This window comes from Nothoprocta perdicaria, unplaced genomic scaffold, assembly GCF_003342845.1.
Source record: "Nothoprocta perdicaria isolate Ctin4 unplaced genomic scaffold, notPer1 scaffold_31, whole genome shotgun sequence".
Lineage (NCBI taxonomy): Eukaryota > Metazoa > Chordata > Aves > Tinamiformes > Tinamidae > Nothoprocta > Nothoprocta perdicaria.
In genome coordinates, this window is record NW_020455544.1 from 2,064,344 (window position 1) to 2,084,317 (window position 19,974).

Here is a 19,974-nt window from a genome sequence, read left to right on the forward strand (position 1 = left end):
ACCCAGTAACATATTTTGATTCAAGCTACTGAGGCTGGTGTGTTTTGAAATGACTTTCAAGCCTTTCCCCATTTACAGAGGCATTTGTGAGCCTGACGAATGAAACTATCTGAAAACATAGTGTAATCTCAGGACTACATTATCATCTTTTCTTTAGCTCATGTTCTTATTTTTTACCTGATGTTCTAAATCTTTTTTTTTTTTTTTTCCTGAAATCATTGGAAAAAGACACAGGCCATCTCACAGGTCACAAGGCATCCTGGCCCAGGCAATTTGYAAAAATTTAAAGATGGAAAAGACTCAGGCTTTCAAAGTCTAGTTAGATTTTATGGTAACATACATTCTTATGTATTTTCTTTTCAGCTGCTAGGCATAGTTTATTTCAGGGATGGCTTTTTTAAAAATGAATTTCTCTTTTAAAAAGTAATAATTAATCATGCTATTTTAAGGAGACATGGTTTCCAAATGCMTACAGGCAAAAATACAGCTGGTCAGTATAAGCCTTCCCACACTATTCCACACTCATCCAAAATGTGCTCATATATCTAMACCTCTTTCTCCCTTCCCCAAAGCCAGCTAGGTCTTTCCACACATGGCAAGCACTGAAGGCTGGGAGTGGAGCAGGAGCCTTGTGTGTTGCTCTCAGAAGGCAGAGCACTAACTTGTTTTGAAGAAAGATGCAAGAGCAGCAATGCCACCTCTGCGGAAATCCATGYGACTTTTGCACCACCAACAAAAAGCAAGCTTTGCAACACAGAAGTTTACCACTTTGCAAAGTCAACAAACATTTTATCAGTTGTGTACACAAACTGGCCAGTCAGGGAAGATATTTCAAAGCAATTGAATGTTTACTTTAAGCGTATTTTTCAGTATCAGGTTTCTTCAGTCTGTTACTGTCCACTATTTTTTATGAACTAAACAAAACTACTGTTTGGTAACATGGAAGCCGTTAGATAAGAGTGGGGAGCCAAGGTTTTGAAAAGGGCTATGTTTCATTTTCTGAATATGGGTAGTCGAAACAAGATGTGGCACATCCCAGTTTACACATGAGATTACACTGAGAGTATCCACTCCTGTTAAAATTACAGGCTGTTTTCACTCAGTGACAAACATACTAATTTAAAATTTCAGTAGTGGGTATCTTGGTCTATCTAAGAATTTGACAATGGCTTTTCTCCAAAATGAAACCAGCCGCTCTCAAGTTTGTGAACACTTTATCAAAYATATAAAAGTAGTCGGCATTCAAATACAAAATAGCGTAGACATTTGGCCTAGTATTCTTTAACTACCACCTCTGCAAAAAGTTAGTTATCTAGCCTGAAGAACAAGCATGCAGATAAACTCCACCATCATTTATCTACACTTCCAATAGACTTATGAAACATTTCAGATCCTCTGGGAAGTCCAAGATCTGTCGGTCATTTTCTATGCAAATCTCTCATATAGTCACATCACAACAGTGCCCTCTGTTTCTCAAGAAAAGACTATGCTATTATCTTAAACATTACATAAGAAAAAGTAAAACAATCTGCACCAGATTCTTCAAGAGACTTATTTTTTAAGGAAGTTTTGCATAGGTTCTGTAAAATATGGCCTTTTCCCTAGTCATTTTGTTTCCTCAAACTCACAACAGGATTTTCCCTACATTCAGCAGTTTAAAATATTTCCATATGCAACTCTTCACTTGCCTGTTCAATCTATTGTACTCTTAAAGGCAAGGAAACCCAAGATCTAGACTGATGCTATGTTTTCACTTACTACAGTTACATGAATTGCATTATAACCATGGCACCCATCTCCTGTGACAGGCCAAACCTATCTTAGGGACTGGCTCAACTGAGCAGTTTCCTCCTCTGTTTTGGACCCCAAGGGAGTTGTTATACATGTTAGGTAACCTCACAGGTCACCAGGTAACCATCTTTCTGTGACTGCTCCATGGGGCCACTCACACTGACGTGTCGGGAAGCCCCAACATGAAGCAAGAAGGTGTTTTCACTTGCTTTTATTATTACTAGATTGAAATGARGCCTTAAAATTATTTATCTTTTAATTAACATTACTTACTCAAATTTTTTTTCTTTAAAAAAATTGTAAGAATTATTCTATAACTGTTGGATACATTGAATGGGGTTAGTTAAAAAGTAGCACAATACAACTCATTATATGACTGATTTTTAACACTGTTGACAACAACAGGATATGTCTAAAATAATTCTTACAATGAAAACCTTTACYGATCCTTTACTAAGCACTGTTATGCCTATAAATTCTTTTTAAATCTAGTTCCTAGGGTGCTATCCCATCATCACAAGCTGATTTGCTGTCCTACACATACAAAGACTAAAACTTACAGTCTGTACGTTAGCAGTTCTAGGCCATTTTTTGTTAGCAATCACAGCAGTGAAATGTAAACCTAAGCTTGTTTTTTGCACTGTTATTTTGATGTTTTAAAAATGGTTAAAGATTGTTATAGGATTCTTTCATCTTACTGCTACTTCATAGGATAAAAAAATGTTTTGTTAGAATTGTTTTTTACAGAGATCATTTTCCCCTGGAGTTGGAGAGCTATGTTATTTTACTAGGTGATTAAAAACAAGTTCTATTGGACATTGTCCTCACCTTTTCTGTCTGGTTTGAGGTTCCGATCCACTGGTGGTGGTTCACATTCTGCAACAGGTACTGTCCGTCTAGGAGGGGTCTTTGGACTGGACCTGAAACCCATGTGAGCGGGAGGAGGGACTTGCTTTCCAAATAACGGAAAATCAAACGTGCCTGGTGTCATTGGTACATAGTTTGTTTCCTGGATGGGTTCAGTGAAGCTGCTGGAATGCTGTCGTGGAGGAGAGTTGGGATTCATTGGGACATAATTTTCATCTAGATCTTCACTTGAAACACTTCCCACTGTCAACATGCTTCTGTTTTTCTAGAATTAACATATATTTCCTTTAACAAAATAAGTTATGCAATCAGCTGTGAATCATATGAATCTTTTAACCTACTAACTCAGATTAATATAAATCTACTCAAAGTGAAAATCACAAACATTGTACAGCTTRCTTATAATGTGGGAACAAAGAGCATTCAAGCACTCTGTCACTGTTGTCTCTCATGACATCAAATCATACTTACAAAGTGGTTATGGAAGCCTTCCAGCGAGTTAGATCGGTCATTCGGGAACGTACGTGGAATATCGTAACAGTCTTGAGAACTAATTTCTGGGGAAACAAGAAGAGAAAGTGGCTATTTACTTCTTGATCTCGGTTCCTGTCACTTAACACCAGGCCACAAGAATCTTTTCAGTATTTACTGTCTGCTCCTGAGAAAACACATACATACTCACTCCCCCACCTAAAGCTGTGGATGACAGATTTTATCCACATTCTTGAGAGGATGCTACACCATATGCTTGTTCACAGACAAACTTAATACTCATATCAGTCATGACTTTAAACTCTTGTTGGGTCATTTTCCATGGAAAGAAATAAAGTAGCTTTCCCATTTCAAGCAGTCAAACCTTCTTGCAAACAGACAAGCACAAGAGCAGGTTTTGAGATATCAGACCCTCAAGAGGGAATTCAGTTCTAAAATAAATGAACAACAAACATAATTTAAGGGCTAAAAAGTTTCCTGACTCAACCTTCCCTGCTGAAGTGCCAATTCAACAGAACTTAGTCTCTTGTAACAATAGGTAAATCCCTCTCAATCCTGTACAGAAAGTGTGCCACCTTCTCCTCTGCTCTCAGTTCCCGTGTATCAGAGACTTTCAGTTTGAATAAGCTGCTACAGATCCAAAGTTCTCACATTTTTCAGGGTCCTGACCCTTGGCAGTCCACACAAACATGTTCTTCAGTGTTGTGAGCAGGGTTCATATGGGAGCACTGGGTATATAGTAACGCTCAATGACTTCAGCCAAATGCCTTCAACCTCTCCATGGACTTGGACACCTAGAYGCCAACCTTACTTTGGTCCTTCTGAAAGAGCAATACCAAGCAGCAATGCTGAACTCAGCTACATGAGCTTGCCAACAACGATTAATGTTTCCCCCTCTGTTTTCTGAAGATTAGTAACACCAGAAAGATCTCTAGGATTTCAAATATGYCCAGCTAAAACCGAGTGCTCTAATGCAAACAAGTGTAGTCATCATATGTGCTTTGCTCTTTTGATGTTTTCCTGCAACTTTGCTCTTTCCTGTTTTAGACGGCAGAACCACAGACTGTAAGTGTGAAGTGATCCACACTTCTTAAAGGCCAAAACTGCCTTTCATACAGTCCAGAAAAAAAAACTGGAATGGTTCCAGCTTGTTTTCAGACATACACTAACACCTTAGCATGAGGGGAACCTTCAKCTGACATACTAAGATAAATTCCAGCATTTCTAGTCCACGGGATGTCGTATTATTAAATTAAGCCTCATAAGCTTCATCTCCTCTTGCAGGTGCAGTGTAATTTCTTAATTAGCAATCCTATCTACCAAATATAGAGTCTGAAAATCAGGCTGAGGCATTCTGTCCTTTGCCGACCTCCCTTTTCCTTTAAAAATACTGACATCAAAAGGAGACCCCTGTAAGCCAGATCAGTTACCGTTACATACCTCCAGATCAAATTCAAGGTCTTTCCTCTTGCTGATGACACATAAATGAGCAAATTCTACATGGTTTCAGCATCTCCAATCGCATGGCAGATAAATTCAAGTTACAGGCACCTTTTCTGAAGCCTGCTTTACAAAAATGGCAGTTTTTCAGATGCTGTCTTAGAGCAGCTGACCTTAAATTGTGCTCAAAGAAACACTGTGAGGAGCAGGCTCATGCTTACTAGATCACTGGACAAGTATAAAGAACTTTATAGCCGGAGACAAAAGATTAAAATCATTTACCTTCTTCTTGAAGAGCAGGACAAAACAAGGAATACTGACCTTTACGGAAGATATTCAGATCTACAGTTGAAATGGTATTGCTGCGCGAGGGTGGCACTCCCGCTGTAGGGATGCAGTAGCTGTTATCAGTGTCTGAAGCAGTGCGGGTAATGCTACAGGTTTCCACAGGAGATCGATCCGAAGAGTGGTGAGGTTTCGGTGGCCGAGGTGGAGGAATATCTGGAATTGTCTCCAGTTTTGAAGTCTGAGACAACGATCCTTCCGGAAAAGTTCGTGGAATCTGGTAAGTACCTCCAGGCGTGGGGGGAATGTCRTAGCTAAGGGAGATATGTCTCATCTGAGCATCTAAAGAAGATGTTGCTGATGGCGGATTGAAAACATGTTGCTCTCCTTCTGCATCAGTCCCTGATGGAGACGCTGCCTTCGGCAAAACATCCTGTGAGTAACTCCTAGGCAGGTTATATAGGCTGCAGTCTGCCAGCGCCAGTCCGGTGCGAGAGGGTGGAGAGTCGTAGAAGCCCTGCTGCTGAAAGAAGCCGTTCACGGCGTGCTTGCCCGCCGGTGGCGCGGCGCTCTTGTGCGAGGGCACGTTGTCGTTGCAGTCTGTTTCAGAGGCGGCGGATTTTGCYGGGTCCACGTGAGATCTACACGTGAGAGTGTGAGATGAGAGCATTGATGAACATATAAAAAAACAAACGTGACACCCTATAAACACAGCTTTTAAAATATAAACAACCGAAAAGGTTGTCTCTTCCATTTTTTTTGTTTTAATAAAGTGCAGGAAGTCGATTATTAAACAAACAATAGTACTCAAGAAGAACACTAAGTAATGACACACATACAAACGCATGCATATGAAACACAATAACACAGCAGTGCAGCTTTAGCAGCAGCTCAACAAATTGCTGTTTCATTAAGTCAGTGATTTCCAGAAAGACACCAAGCCTATCTGGAGCAGGGCTTGTTTGGTTGGGTGGGATATTGTTTTTTCTCCTTTTGGCTTYTAAGCTTCTTATGCTGCAAACTACTAGCACTTTAATGGCACTGCTAAAAGTGAAAATGTTGCACTCACTCCCTGGTTTTACAGTACTTGCTACCTTTTAATTATTTTTTAATATGAAAAAAAATGCTAAAGGAAAAATGATTGCCTGCAAATAAATATACTGCATGCCTGAAATTATTTGCTAACAGATGTGATTTAAAATACATAAAGAAGAGAGAAACAACAGATAAAACAAGAAATGGGGGAAGAATGGCCTGCTCTTACAGAAAGAAAAGGAAAGAAAKATCCATAGAGTACATGTGTAAAAACTGCATGCTTTTGTCTTGAACTGAAGGCATCACTGCTAGGTAGAAGTAGACAATGGTTTGCCTTGAATTTCTTTAAAAATCCCAATCCCCCCCCTCCTCCCCCTTCAGAAAGGCATTCCTTAATACTGGTTCTAACTAAGAGAGGTAAACCCACTGCCAACTTTTATTTCCTAGGTAGAATGATACAAGTTAGAATCGTGGCAAATATTAAGGCATCTGAAATTAATTAAGTCTACACAGCTTATATCATTCTCACAATGATATTTGATATTTGTATTASCACAGAACCATATAATTGTGCTTATCTTTGTATGTATATGTGTGGGTATTCTTATATATAAATACATATACAAAAATAAAATGTATTTCAGTGTACATGTCATGAACAGCTGCTGCTGCTAATCTTAAACTCTACTAAGCAACTGGACCAAACAGTTTCCAAAACTTTTCTAAGGAATTAAAAAAAATAAATAAAAAATCGGCAGTCCAAGTACCACAAAAAGCATTTCTCCTTCTTTTAGTAGGCTCTCGTTGTGAGGAGATCACTGCCACTATGTATTACTCAGATTTCAATTTATCAGTATCAYCAGACACAGCTTTTTAACTTAAGGGAGTGTTGGATTTATCTCCGTGGGTTCTAGTAATCTGAGAAGAAAGGAATCTAGTTTAGCTATTCATTTAGGTGTCCTCTGTTGTCACAGAAGAGATGGAGACAGTGGGAAACAATCCATTATTCTTAGATATCTGTCTAAAACTGGCATAAATTACTCCTGAAGCAGCGCTTCAGGATTACCCATGACACGTAAGTAATGAGGCTATCATGTTTGAATTTAAGAATTTTTCTATTTCTGACTGAATTGTGTTTCTTATTCTTTCTTGACCACAAGCACTTCTGAAAGCGACTTTCAAAAACCATGACATGAAGCAGTCAAGCCAGGCACTTGCTTTTCCAAAATATGAATAGGTTGTAGCCAATCTCGTTTTGCAAGCTCAAGTTTTAAGATAGCCTGAAACCAGGCGAAAGAGAGCAGCAAYTCAAGGAAATGAAAACAGGAAATTATCTATTAAGTTTAAAAAGTTTTCAAAAGTCAATATAAACTTTTTGTCACAATAAAAAGAACATGTATAGGCTGAAAAATTTAACACTGGGTATTTGAATTATATGTTACCTCCAGAGAAGTGAGATTTGGATGAGAGCTCATGAACAGATTTTATTTTTATTTATTTATAGTATCTCAGGTGCGAGCCAAGGGTTTTTTTATTATTCATAGTTTTTACTTGCACTTAAACAGTTCACCACCACCACCTGGACTTGTGGGTTACCAGTGGGTAAGTCRTTTATATAACAAGTGTATCTGGAAGTAGAGAGGCGTACACATTGCAGGAAGGTTTCTCAACAGATTGATCATGTAATATCAAACGAGCAAGCCTGCCCCTCTGCACTAAARCACAAATGCCAACAGAGACCTGGAACAAAGTTTTCAAAGAGTTTTAGTCAGAGGAATATTCATCATGATTTGAGCACATGGTCTGGCTTGACCACTCCTCTTTTTGAGCTGTTTTTTTTTCCCCAGCTGCAGCAATCAATACAACAGATCAAACAGAATACTATAAACAGAAAGCAGAAGCAAAACTGGYCATGTGTGTCAGTAGTCTGGAGCACAAAAAATAAATAAATAAATAAAGAAAAGAAAAAAAAGCAACCAGAATAAAAAATAAGGAGCAATATATAAATAAATAAACAGCTCTATCCTGACTACAGTTATTTCCAGAAAACCGAAGTCAGGGTTACATAGTTTGTTTGCTTTTCCCCTATTAAAACTTACACTACACCATGCAGGACATATCAAACAAAAAGTATTTTCAGGCAAGTTAATGGCTCTGTGATTAATTTCTCACACACATTCCAAAAACAGCTACTGTTCACTCACTGCAAGGGAATCTTTTTACTTTCAAAATCTTCTAACAGAAGGTATTCCTGCCCTTCTTCAGAGATAAAGGTTGACCCTTGGCTGCTTCACAAACACAGAAAAGATGAGGAAGACAGTATTTAAATACCCAATATACCTCTCAAATGAGCCAGAGCAATAAAATTTTGGAAAGATATTTTCCTTGCATTTTCTTACTTATTATCGAAACATGAACCTTTGAATCTCACTAAATGCTCCAGTCAGACAGTACTCTTTTTCAAATCAGAGGAGATCAGGCTGCATCAGAGATCAGCCCTATGCACAGAACTGCATTATTTCAGACAAAACAAGAGCATGATCAGTATAACTGCAAATAATGTTGTGAGGATATCACATATTATGTGGTACATTGCAGGATGCAGCARTAAGCACTTGGAAATTACTTATCTGGTTATATTCAAAACATAAGAACTCTTAACAGTTCCCAAAAAACAGCTCAGCTAATTCCTCTTTTTACCCCCTGTAGTCAACTACCTTACCTGTAAAGAACTCCAAAGCCTCAAAATAAAATTAATTCACGGATTATATGCAAAGTAACACTCAAAGTCAGAATAGAAAGTGTGCCTTCTGCATACTGGAAACTTCAAGATCCAAAGAAAAACCTTGTAAAAAAGAAATCATTCAAGTAACAATATCTGCCTATTTTATTATAACTATTACGCTTTTCTTCTAAGGAGCATCGGCACAGAAAATATTTCCCCATAAACAAAAAACAAAATTAATCAAATTATAGATTAWTTTTTCCAAGTATAGAAGTTAATGGGAAAATGATGAAAGCATTTATTTCTTCTTCAGTTGGTAGCGGGTAGATTGGAGTAATGCACGCAGTATTTTCAAACTGATCGTCTTCATAATAGACTACACAGTTCTAAGAGCATAAGAAAGAGTCTAGATGAACTACACACTGGCCCAGATTCAGTCAGACTTAGCAGGATACCTGCTACAAAGATGTAACAAAAAACTTCTTCAAGCAGAACTGAAATTCCATCATAACTTCTCTTTTTTTCTTATTACAGCTTTCTTGATAAAAGGACATACCTAATGAGCAAGTTTATTTAAATATAATACAACAAGTCCATCATCCCCGACTAACCACAGTATTTGCGGTCACTGCCTTCACACATTTCTATAAAAGCATCATTTATTTAAACGACCTCCATGCTCCATAGTATTTTATCCATTCCTTTATCAGTTCTTTGATTGTTTTATCTCCATAGGATATTCGGCCTTCTCTAACTGCAAAATATCTACTCTCCTGTAGCACCTATGTGATCACCAGCAAAATCTGCAGGCTACTCCCTATAAGACACACTATCTTGCCCCATTTTCTGCTACTTTTCAGAGTTCCCTCAGGCTTGACTCTTTCCGCTAAAGCCACAAACCACACAACTGCAGAAGTTGTCACATCTTAACCTTGGTGATTCTAAAAAAAAACATTTAATGTGGTTTTAGAAACCCTTCCTATGCCCATTCCTTGGGGAATCAAACTGGCACCCTGACAAGCTTCTGATAAGCCAGGGCCCTAAATTGGAAACTCACGATTTCTCTGCCAAGGCGTTCTAGAAATGAAATTAACTCCTATGAAGGGGCATAACCTTTAGCAGGAAGGATAACATTCCTCACAGACACTGCTACCACCAGCCTCAACATGCTGTTCAAACTCCTACCACGCTTTAAAAAAAAAAAAAAAAAAAAAGAGTATTGGGGTCCCCCTTCTCGTGCAGGATGTTTTTGGGCACACTGGGCTGTCCATAACCCACGCACTCTGTGTGCAGGTGGACCAGCAGAGTCATTCTGCCTTTGACTTTACAAGAACGATTGCCAAGGGTGGTTGCTTTTCTACGAAGCAATCATCAGTAAATGGAGCAGGAAAGTCCTCAGGCATGACACAGCAAAATGAAAATGCCCAGGGAACAGAGAGCACAGGGCACAGCTAAAACTGGCAGAGCATCAAGGTGTTAATGGAGAAGACACCACCATTAAAAGGTATCGCCCTAAGCAAGCTTGTGAAATACTCATGAAAACACTTTCAATGGAAAATGTAATCAGCCTTCAATGCACATTTCCACAATCACAAAAACAATATGCACTTCAGTTTTATTTTTTCTGGAAATACCTCAGAAGACATTATTTTGTATTACAAGAGTATGTATTACTCTTACAATCAGGGCTGGCAAAGGCTTCTGGAGRTCATCTGGACTAATCCTCCTATCCACCTCAAATTCCCCTCAGCAGAGGCAGCTCCAAAGTCAAATGAGGTTGCTCATTTTGGTCTAATGCAGTCCCATGTTTTCATTCTCTGGAGAATTAACGGAGCAAGTACTCTTTATTCAGCAGTCAGCAAGACTTATTTCAGATATAGTGTTTTAATACATATTTTTCAGAAATATGTTAAGACCATCATAAAACTCAAAAAACAGAAAATGAGTGGTTGAGTCTCTTGTAATCCAGGTCACCACAAAATAACTACCTTTTACTCATAAGGATTCTTGATTGCATCTAAGCCATGTTAATAATATAGGTACAAATGCCTTTTGAGAATTTTAATATACAGTGGTGTGGTAAACTGACAGTGGATGAYAAATTTCAGTCTATGTTACTGAATCCTGTCCGTGAAAGGTTCAACTGTCAACATTGTGGTGCTAAGCAGCAGAAAGGGAAGAAAATAAATTCTTCCAGCTTCTTCTAGCTCTAGATCAGACTGAAGAACTGCAAGGTGTGACTAAAGAAAAGGCAGTACTTTACTCTGCGTGCTTCAGGCTACAGTGTTGACACTGAAATCACTGCATTCATCTGACACTTCGTATTGAAAATTACCGCACACACTTTCAAAGAATGCAACACGGTCTAGTGCTGAATAAACAACCTACTACAGCTACAAGAAGTTCAAGCACAGAAAATAAAGAGAAGCAGCATTTACAGACAAGTCTCCCCTAGATTACATGCATCTAAATTTTCAAAGGCTGGTCAATTAAAAAGAAAAAAAAGTCTCCTACACAAACATTCTTGGCCTATACAAGTAAATGTTGTTAAAAAAAAGGTCACTTACTTCATAGGTTCAGGCTTTTTACTCTGACAGTTTATTAGCAGTAGGTAGTCTTGAGGATCTTCTTGACCAGAGGAAGACTCTAGCGGAGGGATGTTAATAAGCTGATAAGGAGGAGGTAGGGAAGATTCTGCTTGTGAAGAAGGTGGTGAAGTGTTGATGGGCAAGGGTAACTCAGCAGATGCTTGTAGAGGTGGCTTCACAGCATCTGCAAGCACAGAAGCACAAAGCTCTTTTTATAATGATCAGACAGTCCTACAATACATTTCTTAACAAAACATACATAAGGAAGGTTTGCTTTTTAATTTAAAATTACAACTACCTGGATGTAAGGAAAAACTCAATCATGGACATTAATGTTTATTTCAGAATAAAGGCATAGATCTTATGCCTTAACTGTATGATTTCTTTAACCTGTTTTCTGGTTGCAAAAAGAACAAAGACACCGACTGCTGTGGTACAACGGCTAAGACCACAAATCCATTGTTTTAATCAAGGACAGACATAGGTCAGGTTGCTACTTGAATTTGGCAACCTGAATCCACACTTGCATATATTCACCCTCTTTTTGATCAGATTCACTTGAGTATCCAAGGTTATTTACCAGTCAAGAAAGAAAGCCTTTCATCTGAAWAGCAACAGGAAAGATTTGGCTTTTGCAACAGAAGAGCCTTTACGGCTCTAAAGTCAATACAGAGGTCTAATAGTATCATATTCCAAAAAGTTTCTTTGTTAAATAACCCCATGTTTCATTTTAGTGATGTAAATCAAGTAGTTATGGGGTTTTTTTTCCTTTCTTTTTTGATTGTCTCTTCATAATTCTCTGCTACCTATTCACATATGTGCCAAATAAACGTATCCTGACAAATTATCTGGGAGACTGGAAAATACTACCAAGCATTAAGCAATCAATTCACTCCTTTTGAGTTTCCATAATGCATGGAATAAGAAGAACATACTTATAGCAAGCGATTCTGTAAGTCCCCAGACTCCAGAGTGAGCATAAGCAGCAAGACAAGCCTGGCACACTTCACTCAGTTCACTTCTGGGCAGTCTGCATGTTAGGGACATCCCAGGGCAGAGGTTGCATCCACATTCTGCTTACCAGCCTCCATTAGACTTTTCCTCTTTGAACTTGCCTCACTCCTCTAAAGCACGTTAGTATTTTTGACTTCCACAACATTCTGTAGCAATGAGCTTCACCACGTATTATGCACGGTGTGAAAAAGTACTTCCTTTTATTTTAAAACTGCTGCCTGATAATTTCACTTGATATCCTTCAGCTCTTGCTTTCAGAGGAACAGCAACAATTGTTTCCTATTCACAATTGCCATTCTGAATTTTACAGACTTTGTCGCAGCTTCCCTGAGTTGCTGCCACTTATTTTTTCCTGCTGCAGAAGCCATTTCAGATCTTGTTCCCCTTCGCTCTCACCTTTCCATGTTCCACTAACTCCTTCCTGAGAAAGCAAAAGGATTACTGCATGAAATGTACAAAATCTCTGCTAGCTACTGATTTATAAAGACATAATATTTCATTATCATTTCTATCATAACTTTCTATTTGCCTTTTAAATGGTATTGAGCATTAAAGGTGACACTGTCTAACTACCTAGAAGGTTGTCACCCTCTCTTTTCTGACCGAGGACAGCTCATCTGGAGCCCATTTATTTTGACATAGACACCATTTGACAAACACTGTGAGTCCTTCTACAATTTTTTTCCTTCTTTTTCTTTTTTTTTTTTGTTTTGTTTTGTTTTGTTTTTTTGGTGGGGGGGTGAGGCAGGGGAGACAGATCACTAAACTATTAAAGTATCAACTTCCTGATCTGAAATTCACCTCATAAATGCATTTTGCACATGTCAAATTCTGTAAGCTAGTTCCACGCTTTAAAGAGCAGCTGAACTCAGCTTCAAGCACTACACTGCTGAGCTACTTATTACTTACTTTACCTATTCAAGCTATTTAAAAATATACTACCAAGAAAACAGTAATGTTAGTTAACAACTCTCTCTACTGATAAAATAAAAGCGATGCTCTGTTTGCCTATTTGGATACTCTCAAATATTCTCTTTAGCCATTTACTCATTTATCCCAGTAGCCTACTATGTTTCCTAAGAGCACAGTAACCAACTTGCTTCACTTTGAATTAGCAGATTTTCAGGGAAGGGGTCATCTGCACACCAATGAGCCTTCTAAGTCATTCGGTTCGTTCCCAAAGCTCAGACASTAGGACTGCTTTGATATAACCAGGAGCTGGAAAAGCATCCAGAATATTTAACATGCAAATGAGTAAAACAAGAATCCTATTTTGTTTTGATAATTCCTGCATTCAGCACCGCTAGAATAGGAAACTTTCTTAGAAAAAGAGATCTTCCTTAATTCTTTTGTTAAGAGCAGTTAGTTACACTGTGTATCATTTTTTTTTCCCATAAGCCTCTTGATACTTTCCCCACAGATGAAATAATAAAATTAATAGGAGATAAAAAGAACATTTTGCCTAGAAGCAGAATAAAAATCTACCCTTTTRCTTCTGAAAAAAATATACATCTTCCTTAATCCTCCTTTTCCAGTACCTGTACTTCAACAACCTGAGTGGGGTAGGGTGCATTAAGCATTGAGTTTTTTTGTCCCCCTATTCCCCTCCTTTTCTACAAAGGTAGAAATGAAACTTTCTGCATCATGGGATACAGTCTCTATTCAACATTCTAATTATGGAAATACTTGTATGACATTTTCTCATCAAGTGAACAAAACACAAAAAAATGAAAGCCTTGCTAAAAAAAACACCATTTAAATGTCAGTTGCATTAATGCAAAGTATAAAAAAAGCATTCTTCATAGAATGTGCGAAAGACTAAAATAGAAATGGGATTTTCCCATTGTAACAATGAATCAGCAACAGATATGTAATTGTATGATTCTACTATTCCTCACAGATGACTCATTCAATCTATTTACTGCGATGCAGATGTTCCAATTAATTTTTTTAAAAGACCAACAAAATATTAGAATAATAACCTTTAACAAAAATTTACAGAAAATTGTAGTTGCCATAAAAATATACAACTATACAGAAGACCGATAACTTGTATTTTTACATTACTCATCTTTCTATATGCACCCAGTATGCAAGAGGCACATAAATAACTGGAGAGGAGAGAGAGAGAAAAAAAAAGAAAAAAAAAAAAAGGAAAGACTAGGGATAAATACATCACTTGAATGCTGCTTTTTAAGTATTCCTCTTTAAAATTAAGCCTAAGTGGAGGGGCCGGGCCCACGTGCAGGTGTGCACGCGGGCACACGCGCAGCACGTCGCCAGCGCCTGCTGCTGCAGCTGCTGCAGCCCGCCGGGCCTCGCGCCGCCTCAGGGAGACGCCCGGAGCGGCCGGCCGGCSCTGGGCCGCACACCAGGCTTTGCCGCAGGAGGCAGCGGCCTAGGGCCAGCACGAGACCCGTGCAACCACCCCGTTCTGAGCCTAAGCCGTCACTGTCACCTTGGTCAGTGACCRAAGGTCATTCAGTGACTGTCACTTCAATCACCATCAGAAAAAACAAACAAACAAACACTTTTCAGTAGTCTTTAAAAAAATGTTAATTTTATAAGTTTTGAGTTTTCTAAAAACCATCTTAAAGCACCTTCTCTCTTCKGAAGATACACCTAAGATCCTGTTTTTAAAAAAGCACTCTAAAAGAGAATTCAGGACTTAACTACTTTATTTTATGCTCAGGACAGCTCCACCTGCATAAGAACCTCCATAAGAGCCATACACATAAAGAGGAAACCAAGTCCTCATAGTTTCTATCACATGCTGAAGTTTATGATTTTCAGAGCTTACAGGGAGAATTTTGTACTTACTGTCTACAGTGTATATGTAATTTTAAGCTGTATTTTGGACAATTCACCTAAAAGTTTTAAAATCTTGAAAGCTTTTACATTCAGTATTTCTCCCTAAACATAATCTTCTTCTGAAGACTGTTCATTTATAAGGGGGAAAAAAATCTTTAGATAGGACACAGGCTGGAGTATCCAGGAAAATTAGTCAAGAAGTACTGTTACACTGTAATTTCTGTAGGTACTTGCAATGAGAAAAAGCATAGCCCATTATGTAAAGAAAATAAATAAATATTTTTCCCCTCTTCGCTATAAAGGTCTAATGCAGCTTTTTCCCCMAAAAATGGGCTTGGTAAGTAACATGGCAAGTTTACCCAACCGTGGCTGTGCCAACCTGTCCAGATCCAGAGGCACCTACAGACTCCTGAAAGGATGTTTTTAGCACTCCACATAACACCTCAAAGCCTCGTGACTAGGGAATTCGCCATCTGCGCAACAGTTTTCCAACCCACCCTCCTGCAGTCCCTTTCTTCAGGCAACTCTTCAGGGGATTCATGTGTTACAACACATAAATGTGATATATGCAATTTTGTTTGCCTAATGTACTAGCCTCCATCATCCACCTGTTAAAGCCAGAAAAACAAACACACACATATTTTTTATTTCTTAAAGGCTGCCCCTCATGCTGGAAGCTCCACACACTCATGCCCACCATTTATTAACTCAAGTCCCCCAGAAAATATCTTCAATGTAACCTCAAAATTCAACAACAGTCCAATAACTAATGCACTAAGAGGACTTACCTCTCACAACAGTCAAAACCTACATTTTTGCTTTTACTTCTTCCTACATCTGCTCATATGTTGACTCATCTTATTGAAGATAAGACTTTCTTAATGGGTAGGGCCTATTTTCTGCTCCAAACTGCATAACAGGCAGCGCAGCAGTATCCTGATCCAAGGACATCGCTATTACCTCAACAAAATGCAGCCACAGCAATGGCTAACACAAAATGATTTATACTTGAGAAGAATATGAGGAGCAGGGGGAGCAATAGGGATTTTTGTGCATCCTGTCAATCACTGGTTTTACACCCAACCTACAGTCAGCTTGCAATGCCCAATACAAAAAATGTTTTGTCAGAACGTAATTAAAAAAAAAAACAAAAGAAAAAACAAACAAAAAAAAACAAAAAAACCCACATTATCTAAAGATAATTTTACTGTGGAAAATATAGAGGGCATAAGACAAATGTATCAGACAGCAATTGTCTGAACGGAAATACTGCAGACTGAAAAAGTTGCATCTGAAGCAAGCTCTAATTCTTTCAGAGCATGGTCCATATTACCATTACATTTACATACATAATTTCAAATGTGGTTAAAGAAAATAATTTCTGTCATCACAAAGACTGTAAATATCAGCATCATCATCWTCTTCTCTTTTCTTTTTTTTTCCTTCATTTCCTTCAGCCTTGTTACCAATACCTTTACCCAAACTAACACGTGCAAGGAGCATACCTGCATATAGTGTGAATCTTTCCCCCTGCCGCTGCCCTGCCAAGCATGCAGTTCACTCAATTACAGACCACGGAGCTGTAAAAGTCTATTGTGAGATAGGATCATGTATAAAATATTCATTACATCTGTCTGATAAACTCTAGGGAAGGGCTTTCACAGTCTGTTCTTAGGTACAATCCATTCCTGTGTTGAGCTATCCTAATATAGTTGTTTCTCACCATCTAACCTTACACACTCAGTCAAACCAAACACAGTCTCTTCTCTCTTCAGCTAGTGGTAGATGTGGATTACAATCAGCCCATGCCCTGCTTATCACAACTTCTTACACTTTTGAAGTCAGCTCTGCCTTCTTCCTTCGTGGTGTTTTTTTTTTTTTTTAAACAACATCAAATCCTTCACCTTTTTTCCTCCTCATAGATTACTTAAAAACAAAACAAAAAAGAGATCATTTCTGTCTACTGTTCTTTGAACATTTATCCTTCTGGATGTGATTCAGACTACAACATTTCAGTGGAAGCCTTCACAACACCAGATTTCCACATCCACTACTCCATTCAAAAGGTCTCCCAGTGGATTTTGTTGCCCAAATTAGCAGGAACACATATTTTTACCTATAGTTATACTTCTAATCTTTTAAATTTTTTTTTTTCAATTGCCCACAGTGAACTTAAGCTATACTACAGCTGTAAGACTTTGAGTGATTCTATCTTTTTCATACCACACAGTGAAGATGTGTTTATTTGTGCTCTCATGTACACAAGGGCAGCCAGGTAAGTACATTCCTTCCTCACTTTCTCAACTCCTACGTTGCCTTTGATTTCTGAACGTATCCTGCCCACAGTTGCATTGGTGCATCACTAGAAAACACCTTCTCTTGCCTACCTGTTGCCCATATRAATGCTGGGCAGACAAAATACTGAATCATACAGCAATCACTTTCAGAAACACRTTGTGGGAGGTCTCAGTTATGATCAGCATGTCATAAAAATAATCCTTCACTCAAAACAACTACCCTTCATTGAATTTTTTATGGGGATGGTAGCTTAAGAGACTCAGAAAAATTTTTGGTGATAGTTTTTGTTCCAAACTGAAATCAGGAGAAAAGCTCTTTCTTCAGAAAGCAAGAATACTAGAATACTTCCCAGTCATTTCTGGAGATTTGGCTGGAGTAGAGGAGGTGAAAGCCCTCATTTTCCCTCAACTCACAAAAAAGATAAACAGGGTTTACAATTGTAGCCCCTTAAGTCAGGAATGCTTTAGTTATAACCCTCTTACTATTTAATCTCTTTYTAGCCCTGTGTAAAAAAAACTACAGCAAGTCGTGCAACCCATTAATCTCCACGAAGAATGAAGGAATAGTAAGTAAATAAATAAGGATAGATTCAGGACAGACAATGCTGGTGGCCACAAGGTATTTGTATGAATTCTAACACGCTCCCTTGTTCCCTGCCAGCTGCTTTCACATAATGTCTGCTTGCAAAAGATTTCATCAGGCGAGTAGAGGAGTACAAGTTAGTTTTTGTTTGGGCACATTGTTTTTTAATGAGTTGCAAAGCACACAGAGAAATGGTAAAAGCAGAAGTCTACGATTTTGCACCCACTCCTGCTTGCACAGTCGGGAAGTTGTTACATCAAATAAGATCCCTCGGATTGGGAAAAGATTTCCAGCATAAGAATTATWGTATAGCTCAATAAGCAATAAAATGGTATACAGACACAATAAAATACATCATATTATTTGACAAAGATGTTCTTCTGTTTAGCTTGACTTCAAGATTTCTTTTTTTTTGTACCTGAGACCTAATGCCATGCAAAACATCATGCAAGAGCCTCCACATCAGTTTCTATCAAACACTTGATTTGTAACAAATTGTCAATATCTTACTTGGCTCTACTTGCTTTTCCTAAGGTAGTAAGGAAGCTTTCACAGCCAGTACATATGGATTTTTAAATGTACATTAGCTACAGAWAAATATCCAATCTTGGAAGCTTTCTTTGCTTGGAGGCGTAGCAGAATTTGTTAGGAAAGACTGCAGAACTTACCTTCATCCGTAGGGTTGAACCCACAGATATCACAGATACATCGGACCCACTTGTTCATCTCCTCCTCGCTGTCTGCCACCAAATAGAAAACTCTGTCTATAGTGTTGATATCAAAAATATAACTGTTTTCAAATTCTTTTTTGTTAAATGTTAATCCAGCATCCACTTGTTGACACAAGTTTAAGTCAATAATACGGATAGGCTTCTTAGCATGGTCATTTTTGTAGTATTCCAGCACATCTGGATCCCCTGTTAATCGGCCGCTGCGAAGTACAAACCACCTTCTCTTCCATGCCTAAAAATTGGAGAAAAAAATAATAAAGGAAAATTAGATAGGGGAGATCACATTTTGATTGATGTAGCAATGGACTAGAGTATCAGTGAATTTTAAGAAGCTTTCTGTCTTCTATATTTGATTTTTGCTTCTAAAAAGAAGACAACATATAGTTAAGGTGCTCTTTACRAAAGGGAAAAGGATTTATCCAGTGCTCAAAAAAAGTCAAGAGGAAGAAAAAAGCACACAAAAACTTCAAGGGAAGCTGCCATAATCATAGGGAAGAAAAGACAAAATAGATCAAAGTGTCTTGTTCCCAACACCTGCTGATTCAGGCCATTGCACTTGTGCTCTGAATATTTCATCTGCATTCAACATTAGTGACCTACATTTAAAGAACATGCAGCACCCACAACATATGCTGCCTGGATGTTAGGGGAACGCTCTACTTGGACCCTCAGATTTCACACCAGCAGTTGTTGGAGAAAAAAAACAAAACAAAACAAACAAACAACCAGCTACATTACTATTTTTCCACAGAAATGGAGGGGGGAAATACAGACRAATGTTCTCATATTATCACTTAAAACCAGCCCTTGTGTAAGGTCAATCCATGGAAGAAAGATTTCACAACTGGATGCTGTGCTTGTAACACCAGCCTTCCTGCCATGGCAGATGCACAGAGGTTAGTCAAGGAGAAAAGCACCGTGAAAGCATCTTCCCTCTCAGCTAACCCTGTGAGGATGTGATCCCCATTACCCTTACTCCCCAGCTCAGCTGCACGGCAGCTCCTCAGCTCTAGCAGCAGTGAGGTGTCCAGTACGGCCGGCTCCCTCACGTGATCCAGCACCAGGGCAATGGACACAGAGCAGGAGCCAGGGGCCCTGTCCCTGCACTGCTCTCGCRCAGAACAAAAACGCGAGAGCACAGGCAGGGTGTGCTGGGGAGATGCCACCTCCTTTCTGCTTTTATTTAATCAGAGAACAAGGAAAACCAGAGAAGCCATCCACCACATCTTATACTGAATAATCACCTGCTGGCCCCAGATGATCCATTTTAAACTTCTACAGGGTATTGAAACAAGGTTGCAAGTAAGTCCTTTAT

At 38.6% G+C, this 19,974-nt stretch overlaps 1 protein-coding gene across 3 annotated transcripts in view; it reads right to left on the reverse strand.

Moving 5' to 3' along the window:
• Positions 1 to 19,974, reverse strand: part of GAB1 (GRB2 associated binding protein 1) — an 85,741-nt gene that overhangs the window by 14,938 nt on the left and 50,829 nt on the right. For 2 of the 3 annotated variants that reach the window (XM_026042597.1, XM_026042595.1), the window contains exons 2-6: positions 18,597 to 18,891; positions 11,203 to 11,407; positions 4,912 to 5,516; positions 3,130 to 3,215; positions 2,620 to 2,923 (exon numbers count right to left, since the gene is read on the reverse strand). In XM_026042597.1, coding sequence (XP_025898382.1) covers positions 2,620 to 2,923; positions 3,130 to 3,215; positions 4,912 to 5,516; positions 11,203 to 11,407; positions 18,597 to 18,891 — 1,495 coding nt within the window. The remainder of the gene's footprint in view (positions 1 to 2,619; positions 2,924 to 3,129; positions 3,216 to 4,911; positions 5,517 to 11,202; positions 11,408 to 18,596; positions 18,892 to 19,974) is intronic. The other variant, XM_026042596.1, reaches the window with a different exon arrangement.